Genomic DNA, 15,600 nt, shown 5'->3' on the forward strand with positions numbered 1-15,600 from the left:
GCAAAAATGCAAAGAAATTAATTACAAAATTAACTTTTATTTCATTGTTGTGTATACTAGAAGAAACAAAGGAACCTGCAGCACAATAATTAACTTCCATTTCAGTTTCATGTGGCGGTACGAGAGACGTGAATTTTCACGTCAGAGTATTGGCATATCCGCACACACCTTGTCGAAGAAAATGTATTATTTTGTTTTTACTTTATATCATATATATGTAAATATTTGCTTACAACGTACTAAAGTAGTTGTATTTGCAAGATATTGCAGACTTATATGCCAGCCTTCCTCCATATTGAGTCCCCGCCCTGCTAAATTGTAATGTTGCGTTTTCGCAACACTAAGCACATACAATATCTTTTCTATGTTATCTTGAAGATTGAATACGAAGCAAATCGTAGACTTCCTTCAGGTACTACAGAAAGTATTGATGTGTATATAGGTCCTCCGGACGTCCATTTTTTATTTTAGTAGGTTATTTTACGACGCCTTATCAACATCTTAGTTTATTTAGCGTCTGAATAAGATGAAGGTGTTATTGCCGGTGAAATGAGTCTGGGTCTAACACCGAGAGTTTCCCAGCATTTACTCATATTGAGTTGAGGGAGAACCCCGAAATACCTCAACCAGGTAACTTGCCCCGACCGGAAATCGAACCCGGTCCACCTGGTTTCGCGGCCAGACACGCTAACTGTTACTCCACAGGTGTGGACTCCGGACGTGTGTAATGATAAAGATGAAGATAATACGGATAAAAGGAGGAATATTCAGCAACTTTGTGCTGATGGAGAATTAGTGTTTCAGTCTCAACATGAGGTGGTTTTGAGAATTTCTGATACCGGTCAACTTCCAACAGCATGCAATGTGCATTCAGATCAAGCTGTAATGACTACTGAGACATAGAATGTAAGTGGAATTAGTCAACGTGGTGAGAAAAAGATGGTCGCGATGAGGGGATGATTCCTTATATTGGACATCATAGCCTAAAGCAGTACATTAGGGGAAAACCAATACGATTTGGCTGTAAAGTCTGGTGTACAAATTTCAAACTTGGTTATTTCGTTGATTTTGACATTTACCAGGATACTGAAAGTCAACAGACTAATTACAAAGCAGAGTATGGCCTTGGAGGTGGAGTATTACTGCAGTTTGTGAACATCCTGTCTAAAGACAATGAAAAGAACATACTTCCTCATCACATTCTTGCAGACAATTATTTTACATCTTTGAAGACAGTCAACGCATTTACAGAAATGGGAGTGGGACTAATACATACCATAAGGGGAAATAAAATTGACTACTAAGACATATCCGCTTAGTGATGTCACTGACATGAAGAAAAAATACAGAGGCTCATATGACGTATGTACAGATTTGAGTAAATTGTTTGATGGAATGACAATGTTACCATGGTGTCTAATTGTGAAGGCATAGGACCACTTGCAAATGCGTCTCGCTATTCAGCTTCTCAAAACAAGACAGTGCAGATTTCACAACACTTTTAGGTAAAAACTTACAATTAAAATATGGGCGGCACGGATATAATGGATCAAAACGTATCCAGCTATAGAACCAGCGTCCATTCAAAGAAATGGTGCTGGCCTACTTACATCTGGATTCTGAATGTATCACTGCAGAATGATTGGCACCTTCACAGAGGATCCACTAGTGCCACTGGCTCTGATACACTACACCTATTGGAATTCAGAAGGAACGTACAGTATCTATTGCAATACTGGAAGATTCGGCCAACCAAGAAGTAACATTGGTCTTGTGAAGATACCTATGGCCAGCAGTGTTTCCTTGGGCTCTCGATTCGAAAACGTGAGTCAGTAAATTTCATCATTGAATTGGAGGACAAGGTGCGCTATGTGCAAATCTGCGACAATGAAGAAATGCACAAAATGTGAAGTTGTCCGCCATGAAAAACGCTTTCTTGCTTTTCATGTGAAATGAACTGTCATAAAAGAGCGACTAGATTAAAAAAAAATATTTTCGTGATTTTTGTACTAGAGTGTACTCTAACTTTTGGCTCTGTTTGTACATCTTTTACTGAATTTGAATATTATGTTAGAGTTAAATGTATGTATTTATTTACACTGCAAGCGGGCAAGCACCCGGTGGCAGTGGTATATACAATATTAACAATACACAGTTAAAATGATCAGCAATACACAATAAAATTTACAATACATAATACAATTTACAACACATATACAATTTTATACACAATACAATAAGAATACACAATACAATTTAACACAATAATAATAAAACATAAAATAAAACACCTAATTTTACAACACAACCTACATAATTATGTATAGGTCCTACATAAGTTTCAATAGTCTTTCACTTTACTCTCATCTCATTCCCTGTAGTGGCACTATGACGCATTTCACTGACACTTTAGCACATTTCACTGACACTCTGTAACACATTTCACTGACACTATAGAACACATTTCATTGACGCTATAAATTATCACTGATCGGAACTGTTCACTGCACTGTAAAACCATAACTTCACTGACTTACCTCGCTTCACTGATACAACAGTTCAAATAAGTCAAATAATTGCATCCTTATGCATACTTATAAACAGAACTACATTTAAACTAAACATTTGTAGTCTAAGGCCCTCTTACACGCTATTTTTAAATAATTTACAATTCAAACCAAGGAAGTAAACTCGTCAGGCTAGATAAATACATGTCACCTTAAAAAATTAAATGTTGAATGTCACCTTAATTTTAATTTTCACTTTATACACAACTCTTTAAATTATTCTTGAATCTCCTTAAGGAAGGACAGCCCTCAAAGACCGCTGCAGGTAGGTCATTCCAATCATTTATAGTTCTATTTAAAAATGAGAATTTACCTACATCCGTTTTCTGTTTCCTACATTTGATTTTAAAATCATGATCGTTCCTACCATAGTACGTTGGCTTTTCTAACCGAGCCGTTATGTCTACCCATGCTTTCTGACCTAGATGTGCTCTATACAATGATGTTATTCTAGTTTTCCTACGTCTGTTTTCCAAAGTTTCTTGACTGACAATTATTTGTGAAGTTTAATTCATAAAATTATAGATAAAAGTCATACATGTTACATTTTATGTCATTTCAATACGTTCTGTGACCTGCTGTAATTTAAAGCAATATTGGTATCATATGTGCTTAGTGTTGCGTTTTCGCAACAGGCCTCTACACAGTAACAAAGGGCACAAATAAAATTTCATTGATAGAAGGTTACTCCTTGGATATATATATGAAGTATAATTAGTAAAATTATGAAAATATCCAACAAAAAAGTTATGGGCATTAATGGGTTAATAAGAGAAATAGCCTAATAGATAAATGCATTTTCCTACAACTCACCTTAAATAATATTCTCGTAAAGGAGTTCAATCCGCCTGCTCCCACGTCTTACACCACACTCGTAATTTTGAAACCCTCTAAATAAGAAACTGTTCGTTTCCGTTATAATACCATAAATAATACTGGAGGGCAAGCAAAGGCATGTACTTGAAGGGTTTGATGCTATCATTTATTTATTAGTTGTAAGTTTGCTATACTTCGTATTTGAATATTATTATATCATTCTTTTATTTTAGATGTGTCTTATAGTAAAGTAAATTCAAATTAATTACATTAAAAGCATGCCTGAAATAGTACCCAATAAGAGCACCTTTATTACTGAGATACAAATACTAGCCAATAAGAGCAAGAAGAAACGCCGGTGCGACTGGGAGGAGAAATCTCGCTATAGAGAAGTCATAGTTTCACAGCCAGATAGCGTTAGTGTTGCTGTATCTGAAAGCTTTGAAATTAATTCAAGAGAAAATAGACAGACCGGTCAGCGCCTACTTTCGTCTACTATAGCAACGTGCTTAGTGTAAAGATGCGAGCGCGAGCATTGCCGAAGTGAGTCGAAAATAGGTAAAGCGGGGAATACAATAATGTAATGTATTTGGAAAGAATTAATATTCTAAAAGAATAATAATTAAATTAACTAGAAAATTTTTCGTTCACAAAATGTTAGGATACACGCTGTCTACAATCTATCCCTGACGCATCGCCCCTGTTCAGGTTACAACATTAGACGTAAAATGAATTTCAATAACTGCCAAAGCAATCTCGTGGCCACCAATGCTTTGGAGCACTGAGCATGCGTAATGTGCTGAATTTGAAACTACAAACAGAGGGAACATTATATATATATATATTGCTAATGGCGGGTACTTGACTTTTCGTATCCAACCATATGAAGCCAGTCGTGTAAACCAATTTACTGACAATTTGTTCGAAGTTCCCGGAGAAAACCCCTATGTTACCTGGACCATGGGCTTGCCTAAAACAAGTTATAAATCGGGACTTGCCGGGGATCGAACACGAGTTCACAGAATTAGAAGTCCAGCGTTCTAGTGACTGGACTACCTTGGCGGCTACATGTTTATCATAATTATGTTTATGCTCGACCATGCCCAAAATGTAGTAATTATACACCTGGTAGCAGCCCTTTAATGGACCTCACTAAAGTACACCTATTCATTAAAGTTCAGGTGTTCCACCAATCAGAAAATACCATTGTAGCAATATGAAAGCGCAAGTATCGATTATTCTCGGATATGCAATCGAAAGACAACTAGTTCTGTTACTATAATAATTAGCGTTAATTGTAAATAATATTCAAATAAATTCAATTTGTCTTCTCGTTTTTCAATGTCTAACTCAATTTCAAGGTTATATCAAGGTTAATGTTTATTTTACTCTCTAGATTATATCAAGGTCAATGTCGACATTTGTTTCTCGGAAAAAATCAATACTTTCGCGTCTGCGCACATCTCACAATTTACGAGGTATTGCACAAGGACAGTTCCGCTCCTCAGTCAGATAAGAATAACATGAATACTTATGAATAATTTCAAGTTAGAAATATGGTCGAGCATAAAAAGTCATATGAAACTTGACTATAATGGTAATTAAGACGCTCGTATGAAAATTATGAAACTCGCTTGTACTATTCCTTCCAGTGCATCCTTCAGTAGGCAGTTTATTCTCAGCCAGTGACCCAACCAATTCCATTTCTTCTTTCTGCTCAGTTTCAGCAACATTCTTTTTTCACTCACTCTTTCCAACACAGCTTCATTTCTTATTCTGTCTGTCCACTTCACATATACCATTCTTCTCCATATCCACATTTCATAATTTCAAATGTTTAAACAAATAATCAGCCATTTTCAAATATAATAATAATAATAATAATAATAATAATAATAATAATAATAATAATAATAATAATAATCTTTCAAAATGCAGATTATTAAATTATTAGATTATGTTTAAATGAAATCCTGAAATTGTGTTACTGTGATAGTTTTCCATATACAAAACATTACTTTTTTCCAATGAAGTACAGTTCATGTTCCAAGAGTATGATTGGTTCATGTACTTAAGGAGAGACTATGGTGAAATAATGCTGAACAATTAAGAAAATCCGCTTTTTTGTTTTTATGATCGTAATTATATTTGAGAGTGTTTGAATTTATCTAGCCATACAATCATAATAAATTTACGTAAGTGTTTCGCCCATAGCAGATCATTCACTGGAAACCCAGCATTCTCCAATCTTTCCTATGTTCTGCCTTCCTCTTAGTCTCCGCATATGATCCACATATCTTAATGTCGTCTATCATCTGATATCTTCTTCCGTCCCGAGCTCTTCTCCCGTTCACCATTCCTTCCAGCGCATTCTTCAGTAGGCAGTTTCTTCTCAGCCAGTGACCCAACCAATTTCTTTTTCTCCTTCTGATCAGTTTCAGCACCATTCTTTCTTCACCCACTCTTTCCAACACAGCTTCATTTCTTATTCTGTCTGTCCACTTCACACGCTCTATTCTTCTTCATATTCACATTTCAAATGCTTCTATTCGTTTCTCTTCACTTCGTCGTAATGCTCATGTTTCTGCCCCATACAATGCCATATTTCACACAAAGCACTTCACTAGTCTCTTCCTAAGTTCTTCCTCCAGAGATCCGCAGAAGATGCTCTATTAAAAGCTTCCATTGCCATTGCTATCCTCCTTTTGACCTCCTAGCAGCAGGTCATGTCACTGCTTATAGTACATCCCAAGTATTTGAAGCTGTTCATTTGCCTGCAGCCATACAGTCAAGTGTAGCTAAACATAGGGTGAGTGAGTGAGTGAGTGAGTGAGTGAGTGAGTGAGTGAGTGAGTGAGTGAGTTGAGAGATTTTTTTTAAGTTCCTTGGGGGCATATTCATATTGTACTCTTACTCAGATTAAAATATGAGATAATGGTAAATTCATGATATAAAAAAAATGTGACTCTCTACTTAGATCGAGCTCATACAGCTGATTAATTTTTATTCCCATGACTATTTTCAAGCTTTTGAGTAAATATGAATTAAAAATTTTGAAAACTTTGACGCAAGGAGCCTTTTTCGCGACGTCAATATGAAGTATATTTTAAAAATTTAATTTAAAAACTATTAGCCCTAATGGCACCAAATTGTGTACATGTGATATTATTGGCCTGTTTATGTAGTTTAAATTTCACAAATTTTAGATTAAACTTGTGGAAGTTTTAAAAAATCTTATAAGTGTTCACTTACGAGTAGTAGTTTGGGCTTCTTTCGTTGCTGGTAACGTATTAAAGTTGGCATTTTTAAGGTTAGTACTACCATCTTCAAGCGAACAGGGAAAATGACTTAGAAAGATAACACATTACCATAGTCTAGTATATAGTCACGAAGTTAAGTTTTTGATAGTACTACAGTACTATAGGAACAATAGACTGTGCCGGTACTATTTTGGATTGTCTGTGATGAGGCGACAGTAGCGATCCTAGTGGTTAGCAACTATCTAGGGATGCACATTCCCTACGTATTGAGCTTCGTGACTGTTTATACTAGACTGTGGTACTACGCCTTGAGATTGTTACAAAGCCTAAATATACTTGAATGGTTCATTTAATGGATTTTCTTGACCACATTTGTCAGCATGATGCAAGTCACACCATACGAGACATAAAACTTTTATTTACATTTCCACACGTTTAGTCTGCTGAGATCATACTTACAATGTTAGTTAGTGGGTTTAAAAAGGGCAGTCAGCTACTCTGGCTTTTTACTCCCTTACCTAAAATTCTTCACAAACAAAAACATAAACAATACAATAGGCTGAATGCTAACATACTTACAATAAACGGAATAAAAAAGACAAGTTATTGATCAGAACAAGCGGAACAGCAGAAAGATAAAACGAGAAAATAAGGGTGGAGGACTTAAAGAGAACCATTAAAATTGTTTTTGACAAATGGCCGGAAGGATAGTATGCAATTTAGGTCGAATTACTTACAGGTCATTCTAACATTAATTGTAATTTCTTTATAACACAAGAGATCCCGCTTTAATCTCTGGATCTCTGAATTTTTAAGCAACACTTAATAAGGCAGTTTCATCGGTTTTGTGAGAAAGAGAAGAAAGAATAAACACATTCAATAAAGTTTAGAAAATAGTTTTAGATTTTTTTGTTCCTGATGTATTAAAATTCAACACAATTTAACAATAACAGCATTTTATTAACTTATGACGAGTTTACATGACAACAATATATCTGGATTCAATGGCGATCGACGTCAGCACTGTTGTACAAATAAAGAGACAATTCCTTTGCCATCCTGGCATCCACTTTTCTCTCTGGAACTGAAACAAGTATGATATTAGTAACAAATAAATTGCTTAAAATCAATTATATAAATATCAGAATAAATCACACTGAGGAGCAATGGAGAAGGTGAGGTATAATTTCCAGGCTTTCTTGATGTTGGTACAGCAGGGCGAATGAAACCTAAGTTATCGGCATTCGTACCGAATCACGAGGTTCATTCTTGACGGACAGAGGTTGAGTTTTCCCATCAGTTGTTTTCTCTAAGCCTGGCGTAGCACAAAGTTTGTGTTTTTTATAGTAATCTCACTAGAGGTTTTGATTGATCTAGAAAAAATCAATTTTGTAGGAGTTCTTTACATGCCAGTGAATCTACTGACATGAGCCTGTCGCGTTTAAGCACACTTTAATGCCATCGACTTGGACCGGGATCGAACCCGCAACTTCGAGCACAGAAGGCCAACGCTATACCGACTACATTACGATTAGAAGAAAATAAAAAAAGATGAGAAGAAATAAAATACTATTCTAATACAATAAAATATTAATTTACTTACTAAATACTAAACTGTCTTGAAAATGTATTATTATACCATCTCATCATTACAAAATCCGCTAGATGGCAGTACTGTGTTATGATGAGCTGTTCTCTTGTCACCAGTTGTGCCAACTATACAAACTTCACTGAACTCTATGGACGATTACTAGTCAAGAAGGTTTTGTTGAATCAATTTAATTTTCATTGAAACAGTTTCATTCCACTTCAATTATCAATATGTATTAAACGATCTCTGATACGTGATTATCCATAATCTCATATAGCAAAAGCTATAACATAACCTAAATAATATAAATAAGATAAATGATAGAAAAGTTTTAATTAAGGATGATGAAATCGAGCCCCTACAGCCAAGGCTGCGCAGAAGTTTAGAGTAGGGACAAATTGAAGCTTGCGTCCGCCGCCATTCTTTGGGAGAAGCACCTGCTAGCAAACGGCTGCACTATACAATGCTGAATGTTTAATATATATGTTTGGTGTCTCTTATAAATCAACCTGAATGGATAAATGAAAAAAAAAAATCTTTTTAACATTTAAAGCGACCACGTTAAAGACATAATCAAGCTTAGTTACCGTTAGTTTGACATGAAACGAAAGAAAACTGTAACAATTTGATACCGTAACTAAATATGTTGTATAGTTATTTGACAATATATAGAGCGAACATAAATATAAATGCATATTGTAGTAATAGTTCAGATGAAAACAAAATTATTAGTATTAACTATTATTAACAAAACACTGCCTGTGTAAGACGTTACATTAGGCCTACATTGTAAACACATTTGCTTTGATGTGGACGAGAAATGAACAATAATAATTATTATTTACTCGCTTCCATATCACATAATATAGGCGTACACCTGTAAAATAGAAACACTTACCTAATGTTTTAGTTAGAAATATAAGTAAGCCTACCGTGCAATATCTTATTATCACAATTGTAGTATGAAATAAACGTCACATGCATGAATTAGTCAATTAGTCATATAATAGAACTCGGGCCTAGTGTACAGAACACCTTGCCTATTAATTTATTATTATTATTATTATTATTATTATTATTATTGACTCCGTTAAATACTGTCTTACAACATTTTTATGTAAAGTCTTGTAACCTTAATCTGTGTGCTAACATCTGCTCTTTATGTAGTACTGTCTTTGATTTGGTTATTTAATGACGCTGTATCAACTACTAGACTATTTAGCATCGAAGGTATTGATGATAACGAGATGATATTTGGCGAGATGAGGCCAAGGATCCGCCATAGATTACCTGACATTCACCTTACAGTTGGGAATATAAGAAAAAACCCAACCAGGAAATCAGCGGGAATCGAACCCGCGACCGAGCGCGACTCCGGACCGACAGTCCTTAGCCCACTGAGCTACGTCAGTAGATCTTTATGTACTTTTATGGTCAGTTTAACAAGTTTAAAATATGATTCTCGGGAGGAATCTGAGATCCATTTTCTAAAATATGTTCCTATAAGAGTAGAAAGGTTGTACAAGTGTTCTACTTCTAGAGCACATTGCTTTCACAAGATGTAAGAGTGGATGGTAATATGCCATTGAACTGTCAACATCTGCATAATCGCTCTTTCACCTAAGCGACATATTTCTATAATCTCAGATGATGGTATGACAAGACTCCCATTATTCTTTCGTTAAAAATAAAAGAGATTTTGTAGCTGGTAGGCTACGTACCATAAATTGTGTCTTTAGATTTATTACACCATATTTTTCTTAATGATTTAACAACGAAGCCAGCAATGAATACAATCACATTTTGACAATATTGTGTCATTGAGAATGATGTAAGAATGAGGGAATTGCAATCAATGTCTGCAGTAGAAGAGTCACATCGCCTCTGATTCTCAAAACACTGAGAATTATTATTACAGTGCGTTAGGTATTTGGAAAATACCATTGGGTATATAGACATTTTTAGCAGACATCCCTATCTTTGTAATGTAATTTAAATAAATGATTTACGTATTTTCTAACGTATATAAAAACATAAGTAAAAATATTCGATGTATTCGGTCACAGGAAATAGAAATAAACTAATAAGTCTATTTATGAGCAATATAAGGCGTTTATATTTAAAACAATGCTTAGTTACAATATTTAGATTTACTTCTGTTATTTTATATTATACGTTAGAAAATACGTAAATAAGTTTAGTTATATTACAGTGAAGGAGGAAATCCACTAAGAAAACGCCTATATATTCAATGGTATTTTCTAAACTCCGAATGCTTTATAGAAACAATCATTCGTGCTCCCAAAACATGGCGTCGCGCGAACCTGTACACGACATCAGATCCAATTGTGTGTATATATATATATATATATATATATAACTACAACGTCTTTGGATGAAATAAACATGAATTATTTTAAAAGGTGCAATTATTGGTTGGCAAACAAAGCAACAAATGCTAGGAAGGTGATAAAAATTGTAGGATAAGTACGTCGCTCCGTAACGTTTTATTGGCCAAAAGTAGTATGACATAGTAAAAGTGTAGCAGTCTTATTAGTTGTTTGCATTAGGCTGGCGATATAATTCTGATGGCACTTTGCATTATCTTTCTCTGTTATTGAGTTGTCTAAATTGTATTTGAGAATACGTATTTTCAACTACAGCAATAGCAACTTATTTTTTTCGTTGAAACGAATTTACTGAAGAAGTACGAGTTGTGTTTACTCAATTTTCGGCCAAGTTTTTCAAGGTCTACACAACCTTTGATATAGTAAGTTAAATTACAGCATTAAATAAGTGACAAGAATTAAGTTCCATTCTCGATAAGAAGGAACGTAATTATAAATGTAAAACAGATAATATCAAAATACAGTCTGGTCCGTTTGGGTATGGACAATATTAATTTATTATTATAAAGCTATTATGATAGAAGAAAAACCTTCTTCCTGGTTATATTATGATTAAAAGATGGGAGTTTCCATATATGACAATCAACAATGCATAATCTGAAAGAACAAATGAAAATCGTAGATGTTTAAAATGGCTACCACACATCAACAGCGGGCACAATGTGTTCTTTGGTATGCTAAATTTGAGAGTGTTAAAAGAGTTCAAAGGGAATTTCGACGTGAGTATGGTGTGCGTAATGTACTTAAATACGATTCCATAATGTTGTGGTATCGAACATTTGTAGACAGTGGTTCTGTGCTAAAAAAAACATGCAGGAGGTCGCAGGCGAAACCCAGTACGAGAAGCAGCTATCTCTTGGCTTGGCCCCCATACTCCCCAGATCTAACCCCTCCTGACTTCTTCGTGTGGGCTTTTGTGAAAGACATTGTCTATTCACAGAAATCCAGGAATATTGATACTCTGAGAGTAAAAATTACTCAAACTTTTCAACAAATCACACCTCTTGCGTTACAACGGACAAGCGCTGAATTGTATCACCGTTATGAGTTGTGCAGGGTGCGCAATGGGGGTCATGTTGAACTCTGAGGAATCTCCCACATTTCAGTGTTGTATGCACAAAGTTTCAACAATTAAAATTCAGTAGTAAATGTTTCACGGTGTTTTTATTTTATCCATACCCAAACGGAACACTCTGTAGATATTATTACAACAGACTTGTAACTTAAGTTTAAGCACGTAACAAAACCAAATTACATCCATAGAAGTAGTGAATTTATACTGCTTGAAAAATGCATGCAAACATATTTTAATCAAGCATTTCTTATCCAATTGGCGACCAAATTACACAAATGAATGAAACTAAATAATAATAATAATAATAATAATAATAATAATAATAATAATAATAATAATAATAATAATAATGATAATAATAATAATAATAACAATTTGATTTATAATGATAGCCTAGTACAGTACCAAAATTAGAACGTGATTCTGATTGGTAATATTACCAGAGCCTCTGAAGAAAATAAACATGAATAATTGTCGGTAGACCTCTATACGGAGATGTTTAGATAGTCTTCGACTAAGATATAGTAACACTCAGATAGTAATTTTAAAATTCTGTAAATGAATGGTTGGAAAATATTGAAAATAAGAATCTGCTTAAAACTGTATTGTAAATTATTTATCTGACAGTAGGAGTATTCACAACAAACACGTTTGGTTAAAATTATATAAAATCATATTATTATAATCACAGGGACACCGATGTGATAGTAATTCTGAAAAGTCTTACTTACTGCAATATGGTGGTGACGTGTACGTTGCCACTTCGAACGATCCTCGGGCAGGATAGTCGATGGTATTCAGTCCCAACGGTATGCAGGTTGTTATAGAACAGTCCGATGGGTAATTGAAAGCTCTAGAAAGCCAGCCGAGACTTAGAATACTGCAACAATCAAATATAAATATTATAAAATAATGTCGTATCTGGTAATATAAAAATTCAATGCTATTCGTTTTTAAAATGCAACTGTCGAGCAAATTTTTTGAGAGAAACTCGAATGTCAGAGGAAAGCATATCATATCTGAGAGCTCTTAACATTTGTACTCAGTGGCTTAAATGTATCTTAGAACCTCTTAATATTGGTGTTCAGCATTTTAAATTAAACCTAAGACCTGATACTCAAAGATTTTAACCTGGTTCTTGACATTTACATTCATATGTTGAACACTGTATCTGAAATTTTCTCAAAATTTATGATCACTGCTTTTAAATGACATCTTAGAACACTTCTCCAGTTTTTCTGAGTGGTTTCTAACTAGTTTGGAGATTTTTTTTATATTCGTGTTGTCCGGCTCTAAAGCGTGCCTAAGGTATTTTCGATGTTTACTCAACGGCTTCAAACGGCTTATTAGGTCCTCTTAACATTAGCGTTTACTGACATAGAACTCTAAGCCTTAAATCCTTTTAAATTTGTATTCTGAAATTTTAGTCTATATAAAATGGGTTCTTTGATCTTTTCTGCTCTTTTTAGGTCCTAAAAAAATTTATAAGCCTTAACATTTTGTTGTCAGAGGACCTGAGTTCCTTTTGACATTTGAGGCGTTCAGAGCTAAAGTGAATGAAGTCACTAATTTTCATAAATTGAGTTTAATTCATTTTCTGATTATCTGAAGTTGGATCTTTTCCGAACAGTAATGAATCAGGTGTTAATTCCAAGCATTCCCCGGTAGGTGACACAAGTTATTTTTGGCTCATATTATTTGTTCACGATGTTCTGAGCCATAGTGGATCAAGTCACCAAAAGCGTTGCATCAATTAACATCACAATTGTTTATATTGCATAAATCTAGAATTTGAGAATGAAGCAATAAAATGATTGCTAGAGAAATTAGATAATCCACTAGAGCAAGTTAACTTTAAGCCCTATTATCTCAAAACTACGTCTCATGGACTTGATCCACTTTAGCTCTGAACGCCTTTGTACTAGATGATTTTAAGCTATTTTGAGCTTCTCTTAAGATGTGTGCTCAGCAGTTTTTAAATACATTTAAGATTTAGTTAAGATTGTGCTTACTGGCTTGAAACTGCATCTAGGGTTGCCAACTTGTTTTGAAGAAAATACGGGAGACTAAGGAATCAACAAAAATTTTGCATAGAAAAGCAACAAATTATTCAATTTCGTTACTAAAAACAACTTTATTCTACACTTCGGCAGCTAGGCTTAAATTAAAAGTGCTTTGAAGTCGACTGCAATTTGCAGTTCTGATTTGATTAGATGTGTCGTGCCCCTGTTTTGAACATCTGTCCAATTACACTACTCAACAAATTTCAACTTTTTTCCCATAACATTAATAAAACAGGCTGATCTTAATTAATTTGCATGCGCTGAACATGAAAATGACAGTGAAAAGTTCGTAACACGTCACGTTTTTGTGTTATAGATATTTACTTGATACATTGAAAAATCAGGATTTTTGACCTATTAAAAATTATTTTGTTCTCATTTATTGTGTGAAAATTTCCAAGGACAGCTTAGATATGATAAAACGGATACATCAATAACTGATCAGCTATTAAGACTTATAAAACCCACTCTTTGTGCAATAAAATAGAAAAAGATAAAAAAAAACTTCATTTTTTTTTCTCTTATGAGAACTGGAATCTTCCCTTATTAAAAATTAGCAATAATCGCCCATCATCGCTGGATCCCATACTCCTTGATACAGTTGCTCCATTGTAGCAATGTCTTGGAGAAATCGCTCTCCCTGTTCATCAATTTAGTCCCTAAGTTCTCAGGAAAGAAGTCCTAATTTGAATGTAAGAAGTGGATCTTCAGTGACATACTGCAGGCTATTTTTTTTGTAGTTTCTTAGTAACGTCTGTATTAATTGGCGATACTTTTCTGCCTTGTGATTCCTAAAAACCCTTTGATGCAAAAGATTTCCATGCTGGTAATTCCTTGGGGTTAAGTTTTTTCTAAAAAATCCTGTCCTTAAAAAGTTTTCTAATTTGTGAACCGACAAATATGCCTTCTTTTAATTTAGCATCACTGATTTTAGGGAATAGAGTCTTTAAATGTTGAAAGACTTCTCCACTCTTACATAGAGATTTTACAAAATATTCATTAGCCCTAGTTTTATATGCAGTGGAGGAAGAAGTACTTTTTCACGTTGCACTAGCGGAAGATATTTAATATTATGCTCACCAAGAATATAACCTTGTCTGATAGGCCAGTTCTTCTCCACATAATGTTGTGCTGTTGCTCGACTGTCCCACAAACATAAAAACAACATAACTTAGTAAACTCTCCTTGTAATCCAAGAAACAAACCTATTACTTTCAAATCTCCACAAATTGCCAAGCGATGTTCATTACAATTTACTGCATTCCATATTAGTGACACGTTTTCATAAGTTTCTTTCATAGTGACTGAATGAGCCACTGATGGAAGGTTTTGTATGGTCATTGTGCAATAAAACTGCTTTTAACCTTAGTTTTGATGAAACGATGAACAGTCTCCATTCTTCTGAATTATATTGAATATCTAATTCATCCATAAGCCTGTCCATATTTTTGCAGGCACAAACAGAATTTTCCATTACAAAATAACTAGTCAGTTTATCGTTTCGTTTTCTGAACACGGAAATATGGTATCTTTTGCTAATAAGTCCCATTCTTGTAATTTAGAACCTAATAGCTCAGCGTGTTGCTTGGAAAGACCTGAATTCCTAACTAGGTCATTAAGTTTTGCCTGTCGTATCAGATGTGGTGTTCTATGATATTCGGGAATGTAGGTGGGATCAGCGAAAGTTGAAAGGTAGTCTGAGGATTCTGATAGTTCGTGTTCCTCTGGAATGACATAATCTTCCCCAATAGACGGAGGGATAGGGATAGGAAGTTCAGGAGAATGTGGTACGGGTATTATGGCTGGTGGGAAATTAGGAT

General features: G+C 34.5%; 1 protein-coding gene across 2 annotated transcripts in view; it reads right to left on the minus strand.

Annotated features, from left to right (window-relative positions):
* Nucleotides 1-7,582: 7,582 nt before the first annotated feature.
* Nucleotides 7,583-15,600, minus strand: part of LOC138697932 (inactive pancreatic lipase-related protein 1-like) — a 99,845-nt gene continuing 91,827 nt past the window's right edge. The window contains exons 9-10 of one of the 2 annotated variants that reach the window (XM_069823545.1): nucleotides 12,449-12,597; nucleotides 7,583-7,727 (exon numbers count right to left, since the gene is read on the minus strand). In XM_069823545.1, the coding sequence (XP_069679646.1) occupies nucleotides 7,645-7,727; nucleotides 12,449-12,597 (232 nt within the window). In that variant the 3' untranslated portion in view covers nucleotides 7,583-7,644. Of the gene's footprint in view, nucleotides 7,728-12,448; nucleotides 12,598-14,860; nucleotides 14,923-15,600 lie in introns of those variants that run through there. The other variant, XM_069823554.1, reaches the window with a different exon arrangement.

Source organism: Periplaneta americana, chromosome 1 (genome assembly GCF_040183065.1).
Source record: "Periplaneta americana isolate PAMFEO1 chromosome 1, P.americana_PAMFEO1_priV1, whole genome shotgun sequence".
NCBI classification, from domain to species: Eukaryota; Metazoa; Arthropoda; class Insecta; order Blattodea; family Blattidae; genus Periplaneta; species Periplaneta americana.